Below are 26,152 nucleotides of genomic sequence, written 5' to 3'. Positions count from 1 at the left end.
CCTATTTACTACTCTTCTAATTTGATAGTCACTGCAATTTTCCCAGGGTAACTGCACTCCTTTCTTGAAGTCCCAGAAAACCTCTTTAAGCCTTCCACCTTCTGGTGGCAAGGTTTCTCTGGCACAGAAATAGTGTGGATTTGGGACTAAGATTTTCCTGGCTATCCTAAACCAAACTGCTCTCAGAGACTCAAAGATGAAAGGCAAATGAACGTAACAATGCCATTTTTTTGTCTTTAATGAGCACTTCTTACAAATATTCTATTACTAAACTTTTATTTACTGAAACATTGTGAGAAGAGTACAGAGAACTTCTGTATACCCTGTACTCAGATTCACCAGTTTTTCAATATTTGCCACATTTGCTTTATCATTTTCACTCCCTCACACCCCTCCTCACTATTTTATTTTTTTTCTGGATCATTTGAGAGTAGGTAGCAAGTGTCATGCTCTTTAAGGATATATTTCCTAAGAACAAGGGTATTTTTTTACATAACCACACTATAATTAACAAATTCCAGAAATTCAATCTTGTTAAAATAGTTTAATCTACAGTCTGATTCTGATTTTTTGTCAGTCATCCAAATAATATTCTACTCTCCCTAAAAAAAGGTATCCTGTCTCTTTAATCTAGAATAGTTCCTCACTCTTTGTCTCTCACGACTTTGATGTTTATGAAGAATGTAGATGATTTATTTTTATGTTCTTCAAATGGTTCATCTGGTGTTTCCTCATAATTAAACTCAGATTATGCAGCTCTGGCTGGATTATTACATTGTGATTTTGTGTTCTTTCCAGACCCTTACATTTGGAGTCATGATATTTGTCTGTATCTACAAGGGGATAATCTTAACCACCCAGTCACTGTTTATTTTTTTCTCTGTGTATTTATTACTTGGACACTTGAAATCAGCAAAAAGCCTTTGGAAAGACAATGAGTTCATACAGATAACCTCCTCATCGGATTTAACATGCATTCTTGTTCATCTGAGGTTGCTCAAACCGGCTGCAAGATGGTCATTTTTCCAATTATACCACCACTGCTTCCACATTTATTAAGTGACCTCTGTTGTGGGGAAGGGTCTTCCTTTTTCGGCCATTTTATGGGTGTTTACAGGTTTAGTTCTAAAATTCACATACCATATAATTCACCCTTTCAAAATGTACAATTTGATGTGTTTATTCCTCTTTTTATTATGGTAAAATACACGTAATATGAAATTAACCATCCAAACCATTTTTTTTTAATTTTTATTTGACAGAGATCACAAGTAGGCAGAGAGGCAGGCAGAGAGAGGAGGAAGCAGGCTCCCTGCTGAGCAGAGAGCCCGATGTGGGGCTTGATCCCAGGATCCCGAGATCAAGACCTGACCCAAAGGCAGAGGCTTTAACCCACTGAGCCACCCAGGTGCCCCACATCAGAACCATTTTTAAGGATACAGTGAAGTGTAGTATTAGATGTCTTTACACTGTGCAACCATCACCATCATCCATTTTTCTAATTCTTTCATCTTGTAAATCTGAGACTCTAAACCCATTAAATAATAACCCTCTATCCCTCTACCCTTGGGCAACCAGGCCCTGGCAACCGCCGCCATACTCTCCGTCTAGTCCTGTTGGTCGTCCCCTCTAGTCCTATTCCTTCCATCTCTCTTCCATCTCAGACTCTTCATCCATTACTTCCCCTCTCCTCCTCAGGGAAATAGAGGAATGAATGAACCAACTAGATGTAACAGACACACACAGAACGCTCTACTCCAAAACAATGAAGGACACATTCTTCACAAGTGCTCACAGGACATTTTCCAGGACAGACTACATAATAGACCACAATTTAAATCTCTATAGGATTAAAAAACCTCCATCTTCAAAGAAGATATCCTATCTCAAAAGTTAGAAATAAATAACAAAAGGAAAACTGTTTATATTCACATGATAATGGACACTTGGGTTTTTACAGTTTGGAACTAGTGCACTTAAAGTTGCACCCCATAGTTTAGTTCTGAGCAAGTTTTAATTTGGCATGATACCCGCTCCAAGATCATAGTGGTGTACCTATGAAAGTTGGAGAAAAGAGAATAGGTAAATACATTTCTCCCCTGGTCATTAATCTGATTTCATGCTAAAGATCTAACCTTCAGATTCTAAAGGATTTCTACTTTGAGAATAAAGTACTTAATGCCACACCCATACATATCCTCAACATTACTGTGTTGGGGGAAGCCCCATGTCTTGTGTTTAATGTCCTTCAGGTTTGGAAACCTAGAAACTGCAGAGCTGACAATTTAAGGAGACAAAAGGCAAGAAGGAAAATGACAGAATTGCTGTGGATGTCATTAAGACACCCCTAGATTTCTGGTCTGGTGCGGGTGATCCTATGAAGGCTAACCTGGGGGGTTTCCTCTCCCTAACACATTCTGAGAACTTGTCCAGGATGCCTGCTGGGGAGATAAGGCTGCTTAGGCCAGTTTGGATTTTATACAGAAACAAAGGGAAGCACTTCAGTGGAAGGACCCTGATGGGAGCTGCTTTTTGGGTAGATCATTCTAGTTGCTGGAGAGTGGAATCAGCATGGAGAGATCTAAAGCAAGATGAATTAGGAAACTATATCGGAGCAACACTGAGGGCCTTACAAGGCAGTGGCAGGTGGTGATTGGGATTTAGGGATTCCTCTGGGAGGACCCACCTGGGATGACGAGGTATACTCTCAGGGATGTGGGAACGGCAGGGGTTGGAGACGGCACCCTGGGAGTCCCTTTCTCCTTGCCAAATGATCTTCCTCAAAGATATTTTTCCATCTCCTGCAGAAAGGAATAAAATGTTCATCTCAAGTGCTACCAGTGTGAAGACACATGCAAAAAAAGAGGAGAGAACATAAGAAATAGACATGACAGAGGTGTCAGCGAGTGCTAAGGTGGTAATCACATTGCAATATATAAATATATCAAATCAACATGTTGTGCACCTTAAACTTACACAGTGTTATAATATCTGAGTAAAAATAGACTTAGGGTCACCTGGGTGGCTCAGTTGGTTAAGCGTCTGCCTTCAGCTCAGGTCATGATCTCAGGGTCCTGGGATCGAGTCCCGCATCTGACTCCCTGCTCAGCCTGCTTCTCCCTTTGCCTGCTGCTCCCCCTGTTTGTGCTCGCTCACTCCTTCTCTCTCACTCTGACAAATAACCTTTAAAAAAAAAAAAAAGTAGACTTAAAAAGATGTACTGATGGTTAGGCCAATGTTATGCCTGTGTTCAGTGATTCTTGAACCATTGGCTTAACTCAGGTTCTCATTGTTCCAAGACTGGACATGCTTGTTCTAACATGGTACATTTGTGCAGTGTGCTTTTACTTTCAAAATATTTCAGTTTTCATTCTCCCTTTTACTCCTCCAGAATATCTTTATTCTTTCCACTGGGTCAACTGTTTTGGACCATATTAAAACCATTTTCTAAATGGTTGTGCCATGGTTTGAGTTTCCCAAAATACTACCCCTTCTGTAGATCTGATCAAGTTTCTTTATTATACTTAATAATACTACGTAAAGTGCATAAAATGCACTAATCTTAAGTATGTAGTTTGAATATTTACGTGTGTATATGTATGGATAACCACCATTGAGCTAAAACTATAGGATTAATTTCCTATACCCCATGAGATTCTCTTAGCTGCTTCTTAGTCTATGCCCTGAAGCATTAATTGCTATTTTGATTTTTATAAACATCTTTTACTTTTGCTTGTTCTTAACCTTTATATAAATGGAATTACATACTACAACTTTTTTGTGTTGGGCTTTCCTGCAACATAGTATCTGACCTTTCTCCATCTTGTTGTTGGAGACAATTATTTTTTTTTAATTGATGGGTAGTATTCCATTATATAAATGTGTGTCACAGTTTATTTGTTCATAAACATTTGGGTTGTTTCATCTTACGGATATTATGAATAAAGTTGTTCTGGATGTAGGGTACAAATGCTACAATATTTGCATTCATTTCTGTTAGACATAATAAAATAGAATTGCTGTATCATAAACAAATGCGTATTTAATCCTAGTGGAAACTAACAAATGATTTTCCAAAGAGATTGTCACTTTGCGCCCCTCCCACCCCATTTGCAATATAGGGCATCTACATCCTTAAAAACATTTGATATTGGGGCACCTGGGTGGCTCAGTCAGTCAAAGGTCTGCCTTTCACTCAGGTCATGATCCCAGAGGCCCCACATGGGGGGGTTCCCCTGCTCAGTGGGGAGTCTGCTTCTCCCTCAGACCCTCCCCGCTCTTGTGCTCTTGCTCTCCCTCTCTCTCAAATAACTAAATAAATAAAATCTTAAAAAAAAAAAAACAAAACACTTGATATTTTCAGTCTTCTAAGTCTTAGTCTTTCTGGGGTGAGAATAATAGTCTCCTGTTGTGGTCTTAATTTGCATTTCCCTGATGAGTCATCTAAAGCCCTGTTGAAGTTTGCCTTGATATTTATCGCCCATCTGGATATCCTCCTTTTCGAAGTTGCTGTTCAAGTCTTTTGCCCAATTTTTTACTGGACTGTTTGTTTTTTTTTCCTTCAGATTTTATTTATTTATTTATTTGACAGACAGCATAAGTAGGGGAGTGGCAGAGGGAGAAGCGGGTTCCCGGCTGAGCAGGGAGCCTGACTCAGGACTCCATCCCAGGACCCCAGGATCATGTCCTGAGACGAAGGCAGACGCTTAACCGAGCCACCCAGGTGCCCTAGTTGTCTTTTTCTTACTGATTTATAGGAGTCTTTTAAAACAGTGTTTCTGAATCCTTTGCCAGATAAATGTATTGCAAGTATCTTCTACACTGTGACTTGCAAGCAAATTTATCTATAAGCAAATGGAATTCCATATTCTTAACCTAGGGTTAGAAGACTGAAGGAAAAATTCTTGAGGCGTATTTCATCATGTTCTTATGAATTAAAGAAGTAGCTCATAATCTCAGATCAATTTTCTTAAAAAGTATTTAGTTCAATTCACCTAGCCATTTATGAGGCATCTGTTAAAGCCTTCTAGAGATTCCAAGGTAATTAAGAGGATTTCCTTCCATGAGGTGTTACTGTTGAGCAAGAGAAGCAAGCAAGTCAACTAAGAGTGCCATAGGATGTGAAGAGACATGTATGGTGTGCAGTGGAAGTGTGAATGAAGGGAAAACTAATCTGGTCTGAGAGGAGGCAATACTGGAAAAGGGTGAGTTTTGAAGATGGGGCAGCAGTTTTCCATGGTTGGGTAGGCCTTGTGACTTTTGGGTAGAGAATGTGACTCTTGATCTCAGGGTTGTGAGTTCAAGGCCCACACTGGGCATGGAGCCTACTTAAAAAAAAAAAAAAAAAAAAAGGATAGGGGGTATGTAAGGAGCAAATGCCCAGAGGAGTGAAAGGGCCAAGTACCAGAAGCAGCATGGGTCCGGATGGTTAGAATGCAGACTGCGGGAGAGGAGGCATGAATTGTCCTACAGCAGGAAATTTAGCTACGTGAGGATGTGGAGAAGTTTGTAGCACTGTTATAGTTTGAGACTTCACCCTGTGTGCTGGCAAACCGCATGAGGATTTGGAAAGTATGGAAGTAGTAAGATCAGATCTAGATAGATTAGGTATAATTAGAATAGCAATTTTAATCTTTTCTGGCCTTGAACCCCTTTGGAAGTCTATAAATTTAAAAAACTATAAATTCCTAAAACTAATCATATTCAATGTATAAATTAAAACACATGGTAATTAAAAGGAAACCAGTCATGTCGAAATACAAATATTTCTTAATTATGACATTTGTTCTATTAGCATATTTTTAAAAAAGATCTAGTGATAGATCTAATAATTATCATAATTTCAAAGTAATGATTATAGATGATGAGATACGTGTTCCAACTGTAATGTGATAGGAAAATATCTGATTTCTACTGATGACCATCATGGGTTCTCCTAATACTATAGTTGGTTTCTTACATTCATAATCACAGGAAATGCTGAATTTCAGTTAGATGTTAGTGAAAATAGAAATGTGCTTTCTCGGTGTCAGATCCAATGAAGTCTGTGTATGCATCCCAGACTAAGGTTCCCTGTGATTAGGATACCTTGGCTGATACACTTAAAAGAAGGAGTAAGCCAGAGGCAGACCAGCTAGGACACCATTTCAGTGATCCAGATAAGCCTGTGGAGACTGTGGTAACGGGTGGTATTTAGTGGAGACTGTGGTAACGGGTGGTATTTAGAAATAGAATCCAGGTGCATGTGTTAAGAGCAGGTAGGGAGATGGTTTGGGAAGTGGGAGAGGGGAATGCCTAGGAGGAACTCCCTCAGGTTCCCAGCTTGGGTAAGAGAGTTGATGGCATTCCAAGCTATACTAGCTCTTAGCTGAATTGTTGTCATAGCCTGCTAACTAGCTAGGAGGGTCTGTTCTTGCCTCACTAAGGTCTAATTTCAACAGAGCAGTCAGTGAACTTTTTAAAGATAAGTGAGATTACATAACATTTCTGCTCAAAGCCACGCAATGGTTGAAGTCCTTCCAATAGTCCTTAAGGCCGCATGTGATCTGGACCTCCCATCCTCTCTCTCCCCTCATTGCCTACTCCCTTCACCCCTCCTAATCCCCTGCCTCCACTGTTTACTACCTTCCAGCCAGTTGCTCTTCTCAAATATAACGAGGGAATGTTCTTGCCTTGGACCTCTGTGCTGATTCCTCACTTAGTCTGAAACACCTTCTCTCTCTTTTCTTTCCTTCCTTCCTTCCTTCCTTCCTTGCTTCCTTCCTTCCAAGATTTTGAGAGAGAGTGAGTGAGAGAGAGAGAACGAGTGGGCAGGAAGGGGAGAGGGAGAAGCAGACTGTCCACTAAGCAGGGAGCCCAGTGCAGGACTCGATCCCAGGACCTGGGATCATGACCTGAGCCAAAGGCAGCTGCTTAACCACTTGAGCCACCCAGGTGCCCCTGAAACAGTCTTTCTTTAGACAGCCACATATGAATGTCCTTGACTCCTTCAGGTTACACCAGTGAGGTGTGACTGACGACCCTAATTAAAATAGCCCCTCCTCAAGACTCACTCTGTTCTATTTTTTCCTGCCTTCTAATATACCATACCACTCGCTCTGTTTATTCTCTCTCTGCTCTCACTAGCACAGAAGCCTCTTGTAGACAGGGATCTTTGTTTTGGTCCCTGTGGGTCTCTCTCTCTCTGGAGAGAGCAGTGATTGGGCATAGCAGGTGCTCAGCAGATGTTGTGTGAATGACTAGGGGATGATGGTGTGTCTCTGAGAAAGGAAAGGCAGGAAAGCAGCAGAAGCTTTTAGGGAATGAAGTGGAATGTTGTTGATTTAATCAAGCTATGGGTTATGCTGGTAGATGTAAACACCTGAGTTGGTCTGGAGTTCGGGTGATGGAGTGATTAGTAGAGAATTGTAGATTTGGAAGCTGTTTAGCTTGTGGGAAATACTGGAAGCTTGGGCCTGTCCAGAAAGTACCTGTAGACTGATTGAAGAAGAAAACTGTCAAATCTGGGGGGAAAACTAACACTTAAAAGGAACCCCAAAAAAGAAGTGATAGCTTTTTCTACTATTCTTTCTTTGGCTATTGAGAGTACACACAGAAATTACTCAATTTAAAAGTGGAAAAGTATATGTGTTTGGGGAAATTGGTAAGACAAAAAATATTTTCAAATTAGATTTTAAAAATGTGCAGTGGGTTTTTCTACTTTTGGCAACTGTGCTCTGGAAAAACTGGGGTTTTGTGGTGTTATAAATGCTTTGTTTCATTATTTTGTATTATTTGTTTTGTATTTTCTACCTGATCTAACACAAAGGCTCCAGGTCAGCTATGAATTCTTGAATGTCAAAGGAGACAGGGTAATTATCTGCTTTAATTCTAAGCAGTCATATATTAAAATGCACTTTGTTGGAAGCCCAAGTGTGAAGTGCAGAGACTGATAGGAAAAGTTGCAAAATTCTAGGGTCTATTTGAAGGAAATGTATCAAAGTACAAAATAGTCACATCATATAGTGCATTTAGAGAACTCCTTTATAGTTACTAGACAAAAGAAAGAGTGCTAGGTATCAGAGAGTAGGATTTAAATAGTATAGGCACTCTTCCATTCCCCTCACTACTATCTTTTTTCTTTTTCAGAAGACCTTTATTATTCACAGATTTTATCAGTAGATGAAATTTAGAATTTTTTGGTAAATTGCATTAATTATTTCTATTGAGTTACATTTGGGGATTAGGTTTCAGACCCTTTTTTAAAAATTTTTTTATTTAAATCTAGTTAACATACAGTACAATATTGGTTTCAGAACTATCTTTTTTAAGATTTTATTTATTTATTGGACAGAGAGAGACACAACAAGAGAGAGAACACAGACAGCGGGAGTGGGAGTGGAAGAGGCAGGCTTCCCACAGAGCAGGGAGCCCAGTGTGGGGCTCAATCCCAGGAGGATCATGACCTGAGCCAAAGGCAGATAGATGCTCAACGACTGAGCCACCTCAGCGCCCTAGAGTTATATTTTTCTATGTGAGCATGGAAAGCAAGGCTTAAAGATGCGATTCATTAGTTGGTATTTTCATGTGCTACACTAAGAAGTGTAAGCATCTCACTGTGTTAAGTATAGTTCTAGTGTTTCATGTAAACCTTTGTAATCAGCTTGTCAAATCCCACTTAAAACATTTTTGTAAATTTCGATTGAGGATACATTGAATTTGTAGATTGAAAAAAATTTTCTTCAAAACATTGGGTTTTCCTATCCAGGAACACGGTTTATCTCTAGCTATTTGTCTTCTTTTATGTCCTTTTTTTTTTTTTTTTTAAATAAGTCTTTAACATTTTTCATTGGATTCATTTGTAAGCAATATAATGGTTTTATTGCTATTGTGAATGGATTGTTCTCCCCTAACATATTCTAGCTGGTTGTTGGAGTATTAGAAGCTGTTAATTTTCAAATATTAATCGTATATTGAATTTCCTCATTAAGTCTAGTTTAACCATCACCTCTGAAATAATTGTGTTTAAATAGAGATTTTATTTATTTATTTATTTGAGAGAGAGCACCCATATGAGCAGGAGGAGGGAAAGGGAAGGGGGTAGAGAATCTCAAGCAGACTCCACCCTGAGCATGGATTTGAGGCTTGATGATCTCCTGACCCTGAGATCATGACCTGAGCTGAAACCAAGAGTTAGATGCTCAACCAGCTAAGCCACCCAGGTGCCCCATCCTCTAAAATAGTTTTGTCTCAATCCTTCTTTTTTTTTTTTTTTAAGATTTTATTTATTTATTTGATAGAGGGCGAGAAAGGGAGAAGTAGGCTTCCCGCAGAGGAGGAAGCCCAATGCAGGGCTGGATCCCAAGACCCTGAGATCATGACCTGAGCCAAAGGCAGACGCTTAACAACTGAGCCACCCAGGTGCCCCGTCTCAATCCTTCTATTTACTTATATCTTCTGTTTCTTTTCCTTTTGAGTGTGTTGACTAAGACTTCAAATAGCAAATAGTACTGGTGGAAATTAGGTGGGGTTTTTTTGTTGTTGTTTTTAATGTTCAAGGGAATGCTTGCTTTGAATGTTTCACTATTAGGTATGATGCCTTCTGTAAGGTTGTGTTAAATCCTCTATAAGGAAGATTTCCTCTCTTCTTAGCTTTTAAAGGCATTTTAATAGGAATGTTATCAGATTTTGTCAAGTGTACTTTTCAGCCTAAGATAATAATTTGGTTTCTATTTCCTTTAAATGGAGGGTCTGCTGATTTGTATTCATAGACTTCATAATGTTGGAGCAGTTCTGTATTCCCACAATAAACTCTCTAGTCATGATGGAATATTCCTTTACTTTATTACCATATTCATGCTAATACTGTATATATTGGGGATTTTTGCGTCTAAGTTCATAAATGTTATTCTGGGTTTTTTTGGTGGGGGCAGTATTTCCCATTTGGGTTTGTTATCAGGATTATGTTGGTCTCAGAATGAAATGGGAAGGTGTTTTTTTTTGTTTGTTTGTTTGTTTTTATTTGACAGAGAGAGATCACAAGTAGACGGAGAAGCAGGCAGAGAGAGAGAGAGAGAGGGAAGCAGGCCTCTCGCTGAGCAGAGAGCCCGATGTGGGACTCGATCCCAGGACCCTGAGATCATGACCTGAGCCGAAGACAGCGGCTTAACCCACTGAGCCACCCAGGCGCCCCGGAAGGTTTTTATTCTTATCTTTTCAGTTTTTGTTTTGTTTTGTTTTGCTCTGGGTAGTTTGTATAACAAAGAAGTTCTCTGATGGTTTGGTAGAATTCTCATGTAAACCTGTGAAGTCTTCTGGGCCTGGTATCTCTTTGGGAGTCGCCATTCTGTTTCTTAGAAGATGATTATTATTTTTTTTTTTAAGATTTTGTTTATTCATCTGACAGACAGAAATCAGAAGCAGGCAGAGAGGCAGGAAGAGAGAGAGGAGGAAGCAGGCTCCCCGCTGAGCAGAGAGCCTGATGCGGGGCTCGATCCCAGGACCCTGAGATCATGACCTGAGCCGAAGGCAGAGGCTTAAACCACTGAGCCACTTCGGCACCCCGAAGATGATTAGTTTTTTTTAAAAAAGATGATTAGTTTAGTCTGGCTCTCTACCTGTTCTTGACTCCACTTTATGGTTTATATTTTCCAAAAGATTATCCATTTCATATTTTCAAATTTGTGTAAAATCACATAAATAAAATTTTGTGGTAATTAAATTATCTCTTCTAGCTATAGTTCGGTCCTCTTTCTAATGTCTAATGTTGCTTAAAGAGCTGCAAACATTTAAACTGCAACATAGTGAACTGAAGACAGCAAAAGATAATTTCCATGGCAGTACTGTAGCAATCAAACTCTCTCATACAGCAATTAGAAGTTTGGGTGCTTGGGTATTTGGGAATCTTGGAAGGAAAGCCTGAAAAGCATTTGAATGGTAGACTATAATAACAAGACCATTAGTTCCTTGATGCTCCAAGTAAAACAATAGCTAGAGAGTCTGAGAAACTTTCAAGAGTTTAACAGTGTTCCCGAAAGAACTCTATTCTCACTGGACCATTTTATCTTCACTGGAAATACATTCACTCTTAATTTTAGTCAATTTAAGAAATACAGCATTAAAATTTTTTGCTTTGACTACTGAGTTAACAGCAGGATGCATCAATGTCAATTCCTTGACATTTCAATTTCACCAAGCACTAGATTCCATCTTCTCCATTTTTCTTCAATCTGGCTTAATGAATTACCTATATCTTTATTTTCAGTCTTGTTATCTTGGGCAATCCAGGCCATTAATTTTCAGGTTATCTTTTACTGAGGACGAAGAAAAATGGCCTTTTTACGTCAGGACTCAGTTTCATTTGTAGGTGACACATTACCACTAGTGCAAAATGCTCGCATATAAATGTCATCACTTTATTCATTTCTGTTGACTTCTGCAAGCCTCATCTTGTTACTACACTTCTGGCTCTACTCAGCGGCCATGTTCTACTTAATAGTTTATAGTTCCGTTAACTCTGTTTTCTCTCATTTGCTTTTTTCCCAGATATAGTAAATCTTAGAAAGCTCTGAACTGAACTTATTCTAATATAAATGTAGGTGTCCCTAGATTAGAGGGTGAACACATGCCATACCCTTATCAATGCAGTATATTTGGAAAACCTTGAATATGTAAAACTGTAGATCACAAGCTTCTGAGACCTACTGAGTGTAGGTTTGTCCCTATAGTACATATTAAGATCCAAGTGGTCTAAGTATTTCAGGTTAGACCATAACACCTTGCAGGCAGCAGGTATGTCACACTTACTCACTCCTGAATTCCTAATGTTAATACATGTCTGGCACATAGCAGGTAATCAGTCCATATTGTTGACTGAATAATGAATTGACATCTGTAGGGAGTCTAATTCATTAATGCATCTCGACATTTTCACTCAGGATTTGAGAGTAATAGAAAATTGTGTTAGATGCTTCCAAGTTTCAACTCTCAGAGATATTCAGGTTGCCTTTGTTTCAGAGGTTTATTGGAAGAATTCATGGTACCATGAAAAGTAACAACAAAGAATCTCAGAAAAGCCTCAAAAGAGTCTTCACAGAAAAATGGACCATCATTCCCGTGACTGGGGACTGGCAATACCTCCAGCAGCCTACTTGAAGTTCTTGACTTAAGAGCACATAACACTTGTTCAGAATTGGGTGCTGTTACTCATTTTCCCATTGCTCACGGATAGGGAGGCTTCTGTGTCTTTTCTAGCTGTGACTCTGTGGGTGTAAAACACCTCGCTCACTACCCTTCTACAATCACCATCATAAAGAGTGTGATTAGCTAATCACTAACCAATATGGTGTGTTCCTTCTGGGCTGAGTTCTAGAGGATTGCCTTCAGGTCATGTATTGATCCTTGATTCAATCAGCTGTGGCCCGAGGAGTAAGGTTACATGGAAAAAAAACAAAAGAGGGTGACAAAAGAGACAGGTACCCTGAGTCATCTTGCATGGCCCAGTGCTGCCTTACTATTAAAAGCAATAACCAGGGTCTGTCTTATATCAATATCTAACCATCCAAACAGCCATACTGGTTTTATTTTATATTCATGTTGCCACATGTTTGCTGTATGGATTTCATGTGCTAGACAAACCATCAATCCCAGTCATTGTTCCTAGAATCAAACCGTGTACCCTGATAAAGAAACCATAATTCATTGAGAAGAAAATGTCATGTATTGAGCACACTGAAGAGAAATTCAGTACATGGGCACTTATAGATAAGAGCTCGGGAGGGTTTTTGTTTTGTTTTGTTTTATTTATTTATTTATTTATTTATTTATTTATTTTGTTTTTTCACATGTGACATTCCTGTAAATCAAAACATTCCGGAAGTACATTACTCTCAGAAAAACAATTTTGGTCAGATCTCTGCATGTTGGATTTTGCTGGTACACTTCATGAGATTGTTGATAATGGCCTTTCTGGGATTTGGTACAAATAGTGTTGAATTCCCAAAATAGGTCTTCAACTATTCTCAGAATTATGCTACACTGACCTGGTACAAAGTAGTGATCAGATTCCAAGCAATCGCACTGTGAATTTCCCGATTATGGGATATTTTCTGAATACACAGTTAGTTCAGCTGGGCCTAGGCTACCTCTGTCCATTTGTGAAGAGTTTTGAAATTGTTTCTTCTCTTATGGGTGACATGATTGCCAAATCAGAAGAATATTTCTCAGTCCTTACGTTTTCGACTTCTCTGCAACAGGCAACGTTGCTGAGTGCCATTGCTGAGTATGGTTCCTTCTTGTATCCCCTGACATCTTCCTCTACTCCCATGCAGTAGCCCCCATTTGTATGCTGACGTTTTCAGAGTAATCTAGATCTAAATAAGGTCTCATCCCCAAGCTCCAGAGCAGAATCTTCCTGTAACGTTCTGAATGTTTGTCTAGATATTTACAGGTTTTTCAAACTTACTGTCTAAAACCAAATACTCCCATTCTTTACCCTTACTCCCACCCTCAGGGCCAATCTGATCTTTCTTTTGAGTTTTCTGCTAGTACATCGTGTTCTACCAACTATTCCACGCCAGGTTAAGGTGGAGTGGTGGAGGCAAGAATGTTGTCTTCTCATTTTGTCTATGGCCAATCACCACCCAAATTCTAACAATTCTGCCTCCTAAACCTCTCTCCAGTCTATCTTCTCTGCTCCATCCCCACTGTCATTGCCTTAGTTCAGGTCTGCATACTCTTGGGGTTGGCCTGTTGAAATAGTTTTTTTTTTTTTTTCCACCACCTCTCCCACCATCCTGTTTCCTTCTCCATACTCTGCTTTGTTGCTAAAGCCAATTGTTTCTGAAAAAATTTATTTATTAAAATTATTTCTAGTTTTCTGTCATCCTCCTGATGAAATCCAAATTCACTGCTATGGCAGTATTTGTTTGCTATTGGTGCAATAATGTGATGTCACAAAGGATTCCAAAACTTGCTGACTTAAAATAACAATTTATAAGCAGGACGTATGGGTTTGGCTGTGGTGGTTCTGCTAATCAAGACTGGGTTGATCCGTGGGTCAGGAAAGGTGGTTAGAGTTCATTCCATTTGTCTTTCATCTTCTGGAGACCAGCATGTCAGCCCCAGCAAGTGGTTTTTCATGTTAACACAGGAGGCCAAACCTCTTAAGGTCTAGCTCAACACTGTCAATTTAGCCTTATTCTGTTCCTCAAAGCAAGGCACGTGACTGAACCAGATGCTGAACCAGGCAAAATTTTACTCGGACCTATTACTGAGAAAGACTGCAGTTATATGGGAAAGGCAGGGATATGGGGTTGCAGTGGGGGACAAAGAACTGATACGGAGGAGGGTGGCCTTTTTCTTTTTTTTTCTTTTCTTTTCTTTTTTTTTAATAGGCTCCCTGCTGAGCAGAGAGCCCGATGCGGGGCTCCATCCCAGGACTCCGAGATCATGACCTGAGCGGAAGGCAGCGGCTCAACCCACTGAGCCACCCAGGCGCCCCAGGGTGGCCTTTTTCTAATGCTCTACATCATTTGCATTTAACTTCCTTAAATGTGACTTTCTAATATAGCGTCTTGAACAGAGTATATTCTGTCACACTTCAGTGACAAGCTGTTTCACATGATAGGAACAACTTCTCCATCTCCATTGCACCCCATTTTGCCTGTCCAGTGAGCTCCTCTTCATCCTCCAAAACATAGCTGATATGTTCACTTTTCCTTCTTGAGCAACCCCTTCTCCTAGAAAGAAGTGATTTTTTTTTTCCCCTTTCTGGGCTGTTTTCCTTCTGAATGAACTTTTTTTTTCCTGTTATAAAATGAAGTTGTTACTTATTCATATGGCTATCTCCTTTTAAAATTAATAAAGTTTTTTGAGGGTAAGTACTAGTTTTTCTGGCCTTGGTCTCTCTCAGGCTCAGCAAAGTATTTGGCATACAAAGCTGAATGAATGCTGGCTTGAGTTAAACTTATGTTAGACAGAAATGACATTTTGGAAATAAAGACCAAATACAGCGAGTTGCAAGTATAGAGTTTTGCCTGGGCAATTTAGAGTAAAGAGGCTGCTAGTGTTCCTTTCTCTCTGAAGCATGGCAGTATGAAATTATTGAGATACACACAACAGGCCAATAAAAGAACTACTAGTAGAATTCTCTTTATGCATGTAAAAGGAAAAGAAAACTAGTAGAATTCTCTTTATGCTGAACTGAGCTTTGGGGTTCTGATAGAAGCAGCAGAAGCTTGGTTTATTAAAAATATATAACAGATGGGGCGCCTGGGTGGCTCAGCGGGTTAAACCTCTGCCTTCAGCTCAGGTAATGATCTCAGGGTCCTGGGATCAAGCACCGCATCGGGCTCTCTGCTCAGCGGGGAGCCTGCTTCCCCCTCTCTCTCTGCCTGCCTCTCTGCCTACTGTGATCTCTCTCTCTCTGTCAAATAGGTAAATAAAATCTTTAAAAAAAATACATATATATATATAAAACAGATTACTCTATCATGTTCTATCCAGTTTATGTGAAGAATTTAGTTTCAATTTTGTATTTTCCCATTTATAAAAAGGAGCTGGGATTTTCTGCATTATTCTTGTGTAGTCTTACAAAACTTTTGTGCTTTAAAACCTAAGGTGATGATACAAACTAAGAAAAGATTTTTCTTACAAACTTTCTTAGAGGATAAAACTCCACTTCCAAATTTTTTCCCTGAAGTATCTGATCATTTGGTTTACTCTGTATGTTTTAAAATGGAGATTACTGTTGTTTACATCTACTTTCCTTTCTTTTTAAAATTTATTTTGTTTTTTCAGTGTTCCAAGGTACATCTACTTTTCAAGTTAAATAGTATGGGTTCTTTCTTTCTTTCTTTCTTTCTTTCTTTCTTTCTTTCTTTCTTTCTTTCTTTCTTTTTTCTTCTTTTTTTTTAGATTTTGAGACCAAGATCGTGAGCAGTGGGGAGGGGGAAGGGGAGAAGCAGACTGCCGGCTGAGCAGGGATCCCAATGCCGGACTCCATACCAGAACCCTGGGATCATGACCCAAGCTGAAGGCAGACTCTTTATTGGACTGAGCCACCCAGGTGCGCTGCACCGCACCCCCCCCCCCCCCCCCCCCCCCGTTTTTTAACCATGAAAAGCAATATGGTAGAATTCTCCTTAGACTGCAACAAACTGTGGGGGCACCTGAGTGGCTTAGTCAGTTGGGCAGCTGACTCTTGGTTTTGGCTGGGGGGCATGATATCAGGGTGGTGGGTGGAGCCCCCTGTCTGGCTCTGCACTCAGCAGGGAGTCTTGAAGAGTTTCTCCCTCTGTCCATTCACACACTCTGTCTCTCTCAAATCTAAAAATAATGCAATGAACTAATATAGTTTGATGAGATGTAAAGGATCAGTAATTTGATTTATAAGAGACTTAATGGCTCTGCCCCCTCATGGAGAATTTAACTGTTTAGTGAAGTTCACCCATCACTACTTCTCAGAATAGCTTACCTTGTTTGGGATAAGGCAGTTAGTTCTCTCTGTGATCCTCTAACAGGCATAAGAAAAGTAACTGCTGTGAAAACTCCAAATCAAACATGTCTTTTGAAGAGTCCTACACTGCTATGCTCACCAAATTTAAGGTGCTCTCACCATGTTGTGGTAGACTCTAGTCCCATTAGGATGTGTGGAACTTTTGATAGGACAAGAGCAAGTGGCAAGTTCCCTTATCTCAAAATTTGCACTGTTCAAAGGCTTCACTTGCTTGAGGAGAACAACCGATTTTCTTTTTTTTTTTTTTTTTAATATTTTATTTATTTGACAGAGAGAGATCAGAAGTGGACAGAGAAGCAAGCAGAGAGAGAGAGAGAGAGAGGAGGAAACAGGCTCCCTGCGGAGCAGAGAGCCCGATGTGGGACTCGATCCCAAGACCCTGAGATCATGACCTGAGCCGAAAGCAGCGGCTTAACCCACTGAGCCACCCAGGTGCCCCAGAACAACCGATTTTCAAATGTCTTTTGTGTTGTTGTTGCCAACCCATGAAATCCGAAAGCAGTCCTAATAGAAATATTATGTGAGCTACATATGTAACTTTACATTGCCCAGTGTATTTTTAAAAATTTAAAATATCTAAATATGATCATATCTAAAATATCATTTCAATATGTAATCAGTACTTTAAAAGTATTAATAGAGATGGTTATATTTTTTATTACTGTCTTTGAAATTTTGCGAATGTGTTATACTTTATAGCACATTTCAATTTGGGTGCTATATTTTCATTAGAAATAATTAGTCTATATTTAGATTTCCTGAAATTTGCAGTTGGAAAAAGTAGATTCACATACCAACAACATACCCAAGTTGTTCCGAACATACTTCTTTTTTTTTTTTTTTTAAGATTTTATTTGTTTATTTAATAGACAGAGACTGCAACTAGTCAGAGAGGCAGGCAGGGAGAGAGAGGAGGAAGCAGGCTCCCTGCCGAGCAGAGAGAGCCCGATGTGGGGCTCGATCCCAGGACCCCGGGATCACGACCCAAGCAGAAGACAGAGGCTTTAACCCACTGAGCCACCCAGGCGCCCCCATACTTCATTTTCTAATAATGAAACCAGAGCCCATCATTAAGTTTAAATTAATTAAAATTAAAAATTCAATCTCTCACTTTCACTAGGCACATTTCAAGTGCTCAGTGGTCACATGTGACTAGTGACTACTGATTGGCTGGAGCCATTCTGGAGAACAGTGGTAGTTTCAGGTCTTCTTCAATAATTAAGTCTTTGTGCCAAGTCTGGTGCCCCTCATGAACTACAAAGGAACTTGAGGTCACAGTTCATCTCTGCCCTGTAAAAAGATAAAATGCATATGTGGTTTGAAGGCCATATATATGTGTTCAGGGAAAAGATTGGTGAGTGTGGCTCTAGAACACATGGTGAGGTAAGACCTTGGGCCCTGAAAGTCAAGAAAGGTGTAGGACTGGGGAGGTATCCATGCTGGGCAACAGACATGACAAAAGCCCAGAGGCAGGAAAATACAGGGTTTGGGTGGAAAACCAAACTAAATGGGACCAATAAGAGGTAGTGATTAAGAACTTATACTCCAAAGTCATGCTTCTTTTTTTTTTTTTTAAGATTTTATTTATTTATTTGACAGACAGAAATCACAAGTAGGCAGAGAGGCAGGCAGAGAGAGAGGAGGAAGCAGGCTCCCTGCTGAGCAGAGAGCTCGATATGGGGCTCCATCCCAGGACCCTGAGATCATGACCTGAGCCGAAGGCAGAGGCTTTAACCCACTGAGCCACCCAGGTGCCCCCAAAGTCATGCTTCTTCAGTGTGGATCCTGGTTGAACATTTTTTGACCTTGACCTAATTACTTGACCTTGGGCATGTTATTTGATTATAAAATAGGTATAATGTTTCACAGATATTATGAGGATTAAACAAACTAATCCCAATAAAGCATTCAGAATAGTACTTACCATCCAAGTGTTCAAGAAATGTTAGCTACTGTTATTGTGTGGCTATTTGCTCTTTGGAGTTTATTTATTTTAAAAAACTTTTTTTTAAGATTTGTCAGAGCACACATGCAAGCACACACAAGCAGGGGAGCGGCAGGCAGAGGGAGAAGCAGGCTCCCCACTGAGGAAGGAGCCCAATGTTGGGCCTCAACGCTAGGACCCCAGGACTCTGGGATCATGACCTGAGTGAAGGGCAGACCCTTAACCAATTGAGCCACCCACGCATCCCTGGAGTTTATATATAATAAAACAGCCAGAACCACTCTATTTGGAACTTGTATCTCAAAGCATTGAGCACAAGTCTATCTAAACCAATTTACATTCTAAAATGTACAACCATTTTCAATGTTTCTGAGCCTTGTTTTCCCCTCTTGAAAATTTTGGAATAGTTTATCCTATTTCATGATATTACAGACATTAAATGAGGCCATCAAGGAAGACTCCTTCCAGTTATTAACTGTAGCCTTGGGAAAGTTATCCTTCTAAGCCTCAATTTGCTAATCCACAAGATAAGAAGGTGGTATCAGGATCAAGTGTGTAATATATGTGAAGTGCTGAGCACAGTTACTATCACAAAAATGAGCAATTAACTTTTGAAAAGATCTTAAATCTTGATGACTCAGAGACTTCTAGCAACTCAGCAAATCTGATTGAGTGTTTCCATGGCTTGTAGTTTAGAGGCTTTTGTATTTCTAAGTACTGTAGTCACTTCTGCAGACAGGAACCAGAAGAATCACTTTTCATTTCCTTATACTTGTGGTTATAAAAGGTAGACAAAGAGGAGCCTCAAAAAAAAAAAAAAAAAAAGAAAAGAAAAGAAAAGTAAAGAAAGAAAGAAAAAACAGCCAACCAATTTAAGGGAAGGTGGAGGACTGTTTCTGGTAAACAGTACCTTAGCAACAACTCCACAATCTTTCTCCCTTAGAAACAAGTGAACTGCAATGAATTTAATGAACCACTGGAAACAGGTTAGCTTGGGAAAAGATAGCTTGCCTTTCCTCTTGTTTCAAGAACTAAAAGTACACAAATTTTTTTTTTTTTACTCTCTATGCAAGACTAGCATTATCGACACATTTTAATTCTACTATTCTTTATTTCCCCAAAACTTTATGATGAAACAGATTTACCAATCGCCGTATTTAAAATAGCGTATTTTCATGCGATGATTCTCAGCCACTTACTCATGATCATCCTTTAGCTGTAGGTCACAAAGTTGTTCTTTCGTGATACTTGAGCGATTTCCTTCACATTTACCATTGATTTACCGTAGTTTTTACAGAATTAAGATCTCCGTGTTTAGGTGATCATTCAGAGCCTGGAACTTTAGAACACTTGCAGTATCAGCAATACAACTTAGAGGCCAAGAAAAAATTATGTCAATGTTCTTTGCTAGAGTTCTAGATTAGTTTCCAAAGGCTACAGTAATAAAATACAACAAACTCGAGTGGCTTAAAACAAATGAAATGTATTCTCTCACGGTTCTGAAAGTGAAAAGGGGGGAATCAAGGTACTGGCAGGGCCATGCTCCCCATGACGTTTCTGGGGGCAGGGGGGAGGGAATCCTTCCTTGCCTCTTACTAGATTCGGGTGGCTCCTGGCAATCTTTTGCATTCTTTTGGCTTGCAGCTGCATCATTCCAGTCTCTGTCACATGGCCATCTTCCCTGTGTCTCTTCTGTCTTCAAGTAGCTCTCTCTTTGTAAGGAAACTAGTAGTCGGATTTAGGGCCCACCTCCATCCAGTATGACTTCATTTTTATTATATCTGCAGAGACCCTATTTCCAAATAAGGTCACATTCACAAGTACAGGAATTAGGACTTCAACATAATATTTTGGGGGGGCACACTTCAGCCCACAACACATTCCTATTATGAGAGAATACCACAAGGACAATGAAAACGCATCCTTTACATATGAAGTTTGTGCCACCCACTGATTTCCCAGCTCTCTAACTTTAACTCACTAGGGAGAAAATGCCAGTCAGTATTAGAGGTACAGTTTAGGACATGTACAAGAAAACTTTATTGGTCAATATAAAGTTTGAGATGTATTGAACTCCTGCTCTGTGCCGGGTCTTTTGGTGCTAGAGATAGAAGAAAAGGGCACTCATCTCTACTTGGGTGCAGCTAACTCTGGTAGGCTGGCCTGGTTCCATGACCTTGGTAACAGTAGTTAATAAAGTGTGCAAGCCAGTAATCCTCAACACCTCAGCCAGTAAAAGAACTTAGAGAGACCTCCATTAAATACAGTTTTGTTATATACTGCCTATTTCAACAAAAGTTGAAAAAAAAAAAGTTAAAGTTGAGGGGATTATGTCCTTGCTGAAGATGAATCTTTTTTGAAGTGAATTATAAGTCTTTGGAACACTAGGGGAAAGCAAAATGGAGAGCAAATCAGATGGAAAAAGGGTAAGGTTCCTGTCAGCTATTTTGACTTCCTTGCTTCACTGACCCTTAACCCTTCACCAAGTAGCAACCAGTGATGTTTGTTTTGCTTGGGTGCCCCAAAGTGCAAACACATTTATCACCAACACTTACGAGTTGCCATTGTGGGAAGGTCTTTATTTTCAACCCACTCTAGATATGTTTTATGCAATTATAGAATTGTTTTAGAATTAAAAAGGTAAGAAATTATGTTTGGTGAGATTCAAAATACTTTATTTTTATAGGTGAAAGAAAGCTATAGAATGTGACTTGACCAAAGCTATGCAACTTTACTAGTCAGGACTTCAAGCTTTATAAGAGAACTGACCCTGTTTCTCCTCACTTTGTATTATGAAATTAGTGTGTGCTTAGCAAATAGTGAGTGCTCAGTAAGTGTGTGCTAAGTGAATGAAACAATTAGAATAATGAATGGGTAAAAAATACCTCTTTTAAGTACTTTATTTTGCCATAATGATCTCCAATTATTAAACAGATTTAAGATTCTAATAAGAAGCTTCACGTTAGTCTAACAAATGTTCAGACATCATCATTTATCCATGTGCTGTTTAAAGCTTAATTATTTAAAAATTATTATTCTTTAATTTGTGTTCCATATTATCCAATATTCTCAGCTTCTGCTCTTAGCATTTTTCTGGTCTTTATACTTTCTGTGAGTTAGGCAGAGGAAAAGGAACTAAATCACAGAGATCTAGCTCCCAGATCTGTTCACCCACTAAGCCTTTTACAATAGCTGTTATCTGGTCCCAGCTGTTGTGCTAAATTTAGGATTTTGGATTATCTGGAAGTGTTCTTTCTGTCTCCCATTACCAGGGTTAATTGAGAAGTGATTGTAGAACAAATAAAATTTCATAAAGGAAACTACATAATCTAGTATTCAATAATATCAAAGTCAGATCCATGGGGAGTTGACATTTGTAGCAATTACATAGATTATGGAACTGTTGCCATTTGTCAGAAGTCTCATCTTCATGATACCAGAACATTTTCCTGAAAATGAATTGTTACCTTCCTGCATGTTTTGCCCTGTTTGGATTAGATATAGTCCTAATCACGGCAGTTGTCAATGTAATTTTACTGTACATATCAAAACCTCTGGAAAATTAGTATTTTTCAGAATTGAAATTTCATGTATTTGATAGAGACAACAAAAATGCAATTTCCAATCTTGTACTTTACAAAAATTTTTTCTGATGTAAAAGTAATACTGTAAGGCTTTGGAAACTACAGAAGAGTACAAAGACAAACATAAGTCACCTTCAGACCTACCCTAATATTTTCCTGTTTTGATTCTCGTATGCAAAATTATTTCTAAAAAAAAACCACTTTTTCAGATGAAACCAAAGAGCACTGAAAATTTTGGACTTCTATTTGTCTCTGTTTGAAGCTCACAACCTATGTACTGTGTCTATAAACTGAGTAGCTAATAGCTTCAGCCCTTGTTAAGACTGCTTTTTTTTAATTACAGCAGATCCTTGTCATCTGTTTGTGTTTAAGTGATGACACGACATCACAACATGAAATGTCAGCATGTCACATTGTTATAGGACAACAAAATTACAGCTCCTCAACAATAACACGGTGTCAAAAGTGTCCTCCTGCCATGAGTCAGTGTTTTAGATGTTATAAAAGTTATTTTTAGCACAGCGAGTATCTCAGGAGCTTGGGTTCTGAATCCTACTAAAATTTGGGGGAAATCTAGGGTGACAAAAGTTTAAGTTTTAAACTTTAAACTTAAACAAGAACACTTCTTGTTCTTAAACTCCTGGCTCCTTGACGCGCATGGCTGCCCACTTTGCTGTCCCTGCCACATTAGACCCGGCTTCCACCATGTGCTGCAATCCACTCGGGCTCGGTCACAGCCCAAAGCCAACATCCCAAGTGGTGGAGGAGGAAACTATAATTATCCTTCTCGTCTGGGGCAGGCCCTGGATGCCATCTCCCCAGTTATCCTGCGCTCTAATAGCGCAGCTCCGATTCCTGGTACCAGACGCGCCAGGGCCGGCTCTCAGCGCGGGCAGGGCCCGAGGCACCGTCGCTGCGCCCGGAGCCTCTCCAGCCTGCGGGCCTCTGCCCGGCCCTCGCAGCTGCCATCCCCACCACCTCGCGCCGGTGCCGCCGCTGGGCACCTGCACGGAAACCCAGGCCCCGGGCTGCTGCCCCGGGGCGTGCGGCGTGTTACCATAACAACCGGGCGCTCGCCGCGGAGGCCGCCGGGGAGGAAGTGACGAGCGGTGGGTTGGCTGTTGTTGGGACACGTGACCCGGGCAGTGTTTTGACAGGGCAAACAGCAGAGAAAGAACTGGGCGAGCGAGGGGGCTCGGGAGCTGGGGCGCCAGAGCTAGAGACAGCGGGCGGGCGAGGAGCTGGCAGAGGCGCGGGGCGAGCGGGGCCGGCCGGGGCGACGGGCGGGCGAAGCCCGGGGGCCGCGGGGCTCGGGTGCGCGTCGGGCAGGGGGACGGGCTGAGCGCTGGGAACGGAGCGAGGCGGCGGCTGAGGCGGGGGTGGATGGCCACAGGGGCGCCGGGGAACCGCGTCGGGCTTGTGCTCTCGCACCCCCATGGTCCTCTGACGCATCCCGGGGGGCCGCTGCGCGCCACACTCGGCTTTCGCCGGCCCTGCGCCTCTCGGAGCCTGGGGTCTGAGGTGGGAGTGTGATGTGAGCCGCTGGGCGAGCGGCGGAAAGAAGTGCCAGCAGGAGGAGGGTTTGGGACGGGAGAGGAGAGCGAGTTAGTCACCAGAGGTCCGCGGAGGGAGCCATGAAAACAACTCTCCGGCGGGGAGAGGGGCCGGCGCTGCGCTCGGTGCGGCGGGACTGAAGGAAATCCGGGGCCGTGTGGGGACGGAAGGGGCCCGCACGGGGCAGGCTGCGCCGAGCAGGGGCGAGAGCCCAGCTGTAAACACCCCTCCTAGGGCCGACCTCAGGCCGGGCCTCTTAGGGCCGGGGGCTTGGCCGGGGGCGACCCGGGACAGCCCAGTAGAGTTCGTTTGGGGCTGGGGGCTGGGCGCGAGGAGATGACTCGCGTTTCTTTCTGACCCTTTTATTGTGTAAACTTGGCCGCGGTGGCCAAGGAAGGCTAGCCAGAGGGTAATTACACAGGTGAGGCCCTGCGGGGCGGGCGGAGCTCCGGGGGAGGCGCTAAGGGGGTCCTGAAGACTTTGCTGCGCCCAGGCACCAGGACCGAGGATTTCTTCCCAGCCACTGCGGAGGGTGCCACTGTTCCCAGCGGCGTTTTTTTTCAAAGGGGTTAGTTAGCTTGTGTTGCTTGAACCTTTTTTTTTTTTCCTCCCCTTGCCTGTACCTCCAGGTTATAAATAGATTTTTCTTTGGTTCAGAGACGCTGTGTCAAGGAAGGACACTTTGGCCTGGAGAGCACACGGGCGGGGGAGAGGGGTGTTGGGGCCCGAGGAGATGGGGGAGGCGGTGCACAGAGTTTGGCTTTTTTCTGAGCAGCCGATGGTGCTGTCACCGCAGTTAGTGCCAGGAAGAGGCCTGTTAAGAGTAGGTTTCTTGCAAGGTCCGGGTGTCGGAGCAGGACTAGATTAATTTTATTTTGGTCCCTTTTAGCATTTTGAAAACGGGGCAATAGCCACAGAATCAGCGACAAGCCTGTTGAAGGAACCCACAAGTGTATTTCACAGCACCTTGGGTGGAAATTGGATGTGAAAATGAAGCCAGACCGAGGTAAATGACTTACTTAAGTGGATTTTTTTTTTTCTGCGCCCCATTTTATAAGTCAACCTATTTTGTGGCCGGATCAATTCTTTGGGTATTACATATGACTACTTGTTTCTGTTACAGGTTCCAGCTGGTGAGATAGAAAAGGGATGTGGAGGGAAAGTTAGGGTCTAGATGGGAAGTTATATTCTTAAAAAGTGTAAAGTAGTAGTTTCAAGAGATACTCTAGTGTAAATCAAAATGAGATTATCAGGAACAGCATGTCTATCTGTTGCCACAGTAGTTGGCATCATTTTACATTTACATTACTCATTTTTAGGTAAAGTCAATCTAACTTGAACTTTAAAGTTTATAAACTTTTTCACCTTGAGAATTTGAATTTGGAAAATTGAGGAAATTTAAGGTTGACAGATTTTATTGTGATTATTTTTTTTATTAGCTGATTTTTGTGCTTTCGGCAAACTCTAAAAGTTTGCAAAGTACTCCATGGCCTTATTTAAATATCTCTGTAAGTAAATGGGTCATTTCCTTACTAAATCTGTATTTTCTGGATTTATGAGAATAATGTATACTCTGTTTTTCAAGGACTTCAAAGGAATTAAAAACAAATTTATCAATCTTCTTTTGATTAAGGACAGGGACCAAGTTGAGAAGATTATATAGTAGTAGTTAGGAGTGAAGGCTTTTCAGTTGTATGGGAGTTTGAGTCCAAGTAACATTGTTGGAAGAGGATTATTGTATTTGGTAGGGAGCTGGACTAAATGACAAAGAGTTGAGGCTGTACGATTAGAGATGTTAATTTATCTTCCTATGAATTAAATGATCATTTTTAAAAAGATACGTAATAAACTGGTAATTATTTCCATATGTTTTTCAAAGTGCATTAAAAGACAAATTTTCTATTCTAGTTAAAAATATGTCTTTGGTAACAGTGTCTTTTAAAACACTAGAAAGAAGTGGAGAAAGCCATACTTAAGTTAGTGGTTTAAATTAGTTTTAAGTGCTTGGCTCTTTCTTAAAATTGGCTATGTATGCATGAAATACTATCAAGTGTGTTGTTACTAAAGAAGTTGCTTGTGTAGAATGCAGGATTACACTGGTGACTTTTGGAAAAAAGATCAGTAATTGCATGTCAGAATAAACAAGCAAATAAAACCAAAGTTACTATTTGTTTTGGATTTTTGGTTGTTGTTAAAGTTTACTTTAAGATTGTAAACAGCTTAAAAAATAATATTTGCACATATCTCTATTTTAGCCCAAACTAGTACCAAACACAATATTATACACATACACACACATACACAATGGTATATAATATGTATATATGCATATACATATATATATGTCTACTATATAGTATATAGGATATGTATATATATACATGCATACATGTACATACTGATTACTAGGAAAAATACATTTATTAAGACTCAAATAAGTGACTTTTTTCTCTTTAAAATTATAGCTTTCTAGCATTATGATGTAAAGAATTGCAATTTTAATATTGAGACTGTATTTCATAATAATGCTATGGATCTTTAGGCCCATAAAGTAATATCTTTTAAAGTAATATC

General features: G+C 40.5%; 1 protein-coding gene and 1 long non-coding RNA gene across 6 annotated transcripts in view; both read left to right on the top strand.

The window, feature by feature from the left end:
- LOC125105185 (uncharacterized) overlaps nucleotides 1-15,933 on the top strand; it is a 42,874-nt gene extending 26,941 nt beyond the window's left edge. Inside the window, exon 4 of the long non-coding RNA XR_007128831.1 lies at nucleotides 15,895-15,933. This is a non-coding gene — a long non-coding RNA (uncharacterized LOC125105185). The remainder of the gene's footprint in view (nucleotides 1-15,894) is intronic.
- Nucleotides 15,934-23,209: 7,276 nt separating this feature from the next.
- Nucleotides 23,210-26,152, top strand: part of ATOSA (atos homolog A) — a 95,570-nt gene continuing 92,627 nt past the window's right edge. The window contains exons 1-2 of one of the 5 annotated variants that reach the window (XM_047735886.1): nucleotides 23,210-23,338; nucleotides 24,468-24,584. In XM_047735886.1, coding sequence (XP_047591842.1) covers nucleotides 24,569-24,584 — 16 coding nt within the window. In that variant the 5' untranslated portion in view covers nucleotides 23,210-23,338; nucleotides 24,468-24,568. Of the gene's footprint in view, nucleotides 24,147-24,181; nucleotides 24,585-26,152 lie in introns of those variants that run through there. The other 4 variants (XM_047735884.1, XM_047735883.1, XM_047735885.1 and 1 more) reach the window with 4 other exon arrangements.

The sequence above is a fragment of the Lutra lutra genome, chromosome 7, assembly GCF_902655055.1.
Source record: "Lutra lutra chromosome 7, mLutLut1.2, whole genome shotgun sequence".
Taxonomy (NCBI): Eukaryota; Metazoa; Chordata; class Mammalia; order Carnivora; family Mustelidae; genus Lutra; species Lutra lutra.
The sequence above is the reverse complement of the archived record's forward strand: the minus strand, read 5'-3'. Positions and strand labels throughout refer to the sequence as shown.